The sequence below is a fragment of the Arachis hypogaea genome, chromosome 19, assembly GCF_003086295.3.
Source record: "Arachis hypogaea cultivar Tifrunner chromosome 19, arahy.Tifrunner.gnm2.J5K5, whole genome shotgun sequence".
In the NCBI taxonomy this organism is placed as follows: domain Eukaryota; kingdom Viridiplantae; phylum Streptophyta; class Magnoliopsida; order Fabales; family Fabaceae; genus Arachis; species Arachis hypogaea.
The window spans coordinates 9,440,884-9,442,676 of record NC_092054.1 but is presented as its reverse complement, the minus strand read 5'-3'; the positions used below and the strand labels follow the sequence as shown (position 1 = coordinate 9,442,676).

At 47.7% G+C, this 1,793-nt stretch overlaps 1 protein-coding gene across 1 annotated transcript; it reads right to left on the bottom strand.

The window, feature by feature from the left end:
* Positions 1–776: 776 nt before the first annotated feature.
* LOC114925925 (uncharacterized) lies at positions 777–1,427 on the bottom strand. Its single transcript, XM_029295693.1, has one exon. It carries the CDS (start codon positions 1,425–1,427, stop codon positions 777–779), a length of 651 nt encoding a protein of 216 aa, XP_029151526.1.
* Between the last annotated feature and the right edge of the window lie 366 nt (positions 1,428–1,793).

The following is a 1,793-nucleotide window of genomic DNA, read 5'->3' as shown; positions in this document are numbered from 1 at the left end:
GTCATTATGGGGTAGATCTGAACGTGCCTGCAGGTAGTCCGTTGGATACTTGGTTCACTATGGGGGGCACCCCCCAGTCCGCGTTCGGGTTAGAGCATCCAGGTGATGATGTTGGACAGGAGGCAGCCCGACCGACTCGAGTCAGACGTCCAGCTCGATGTGGGACAGGATCTCATCTCCTTGGTGACTTTCATGATGCTGCGAGGGATGATCGCGATGGTTAGCACCATGTGTTGTTGTTTTTCATTTCTCGTTATGTATTTTATTTTCTGGTTTAGGACTTTTATGTTTGTTTTATTTGGATGACTGTTATTTTGGGTACTTGTTACTTTATGTTTTTATGCACGTTGGACCTTATGTTAAGTCTTGTTAGAAGGACTTTTATTTTGTTTAGTTTTTACTTTATGATTATGTTGATGGAGTCTATTCTTTATCGATCTATTAGCTAAGATGGAAATTAGGCACAATAACTCTAGAAAAGTGAAACACAACTAGCGATACTATCATTAACAAGATCAAACAAAAAGCCTTAAAACTCATAACTGATAAACGAAAAGACTTAAAACAAATAACTTAAAACTCATAACAAGCAGACACGTTTGTTACCACGGAAACTACGACAAACGAAATAAGTAAAGATAAATCTACATCCCACTAGTAGAACCTCGCTGAGGGCAAACCCGTCGGGTATGATCGGGCTGCCTGCACAGACCACACCTCTTAGGTCGGCTAGTGTCGGCTTCGTCCATGTTGTTGCGGATGCGGGTAGACCGTGGTCATCCTTCTCTTGCCCTTCTCATGCCCGGGTCGGGTATAACCGTCGGCCCGTCATATGGTGGCCAAAGCCCCTCTGGAATACATGGTGAAAAGGACATCTCATACACCTTAAAGACCTCAGACATAGTGTACACCTCATCGACATAAGTTGCCCAATCTAGGCGTGACTGCGCACAGCATGCGAGGGCATGGCAGCAGGGGTAGTGCAGCGCCTGGAAGTATCCACAATCGCAGGTGCGATCCCTCAGAGAAACCCGATAGCTACCCAAAGAGAATTTGCTGGTGGGCGTCGTCTCAGCCACAGTATAGTCAAGCTGATGCCTATCAAACACTGTCACCGTGAAGCACCTCGATTCCTTCAGATTATGCTCAATGGCCTTAACTACTGCCTGTGAAAACCGGTGCCCGGACCCTAACTGTGCCTCTGCCGTCTGCCCCCGGACAACAAACAACTCGGCCAGCCGGAGATATGTCGACTTAACCAGAGACGTCACCGGGAGGTTTCTTGTGCCCTTCAAGACAGAGTTCACACACTCAGAGATGTTGGTCGTCATGTGACCGTATCTTCTCCCACCATCCTTGTGCTGTGTCCACCTCTCATACTGCATTCTGTTTGCCCATTCGCACATGGCCGGGTTCTCCGTCCTCATTATATCAAACCAATAGTCAAATTCTGCTTCCGTCTTTGCATACGCGGCATTTACCAACCACCTCCGCGCATCCTACCCCTTGAAAGTGAGGGCAAAATTTGCAGCAACATGCCGAATACAAAATGCCCGATAAGCATGGGGGGGTTGCCAACCACTATCGGGGCTCTCTAATGCAGCCTTGATGCCGTTGTGTCTGTCAGAGATCACGAGAATACCTTGCTGTGGAGTGACATGCCTTCTAAGGTTCGAAAGAAAGTACGACCAAGACTCTGCGTTCTCTCCCTCCACGAGTGCAAACCCAACAGGAAAAATGTTCGAGTTACCATCCTGTGCGATCGCCAACAACAACGTCCCGCCATATTTTCC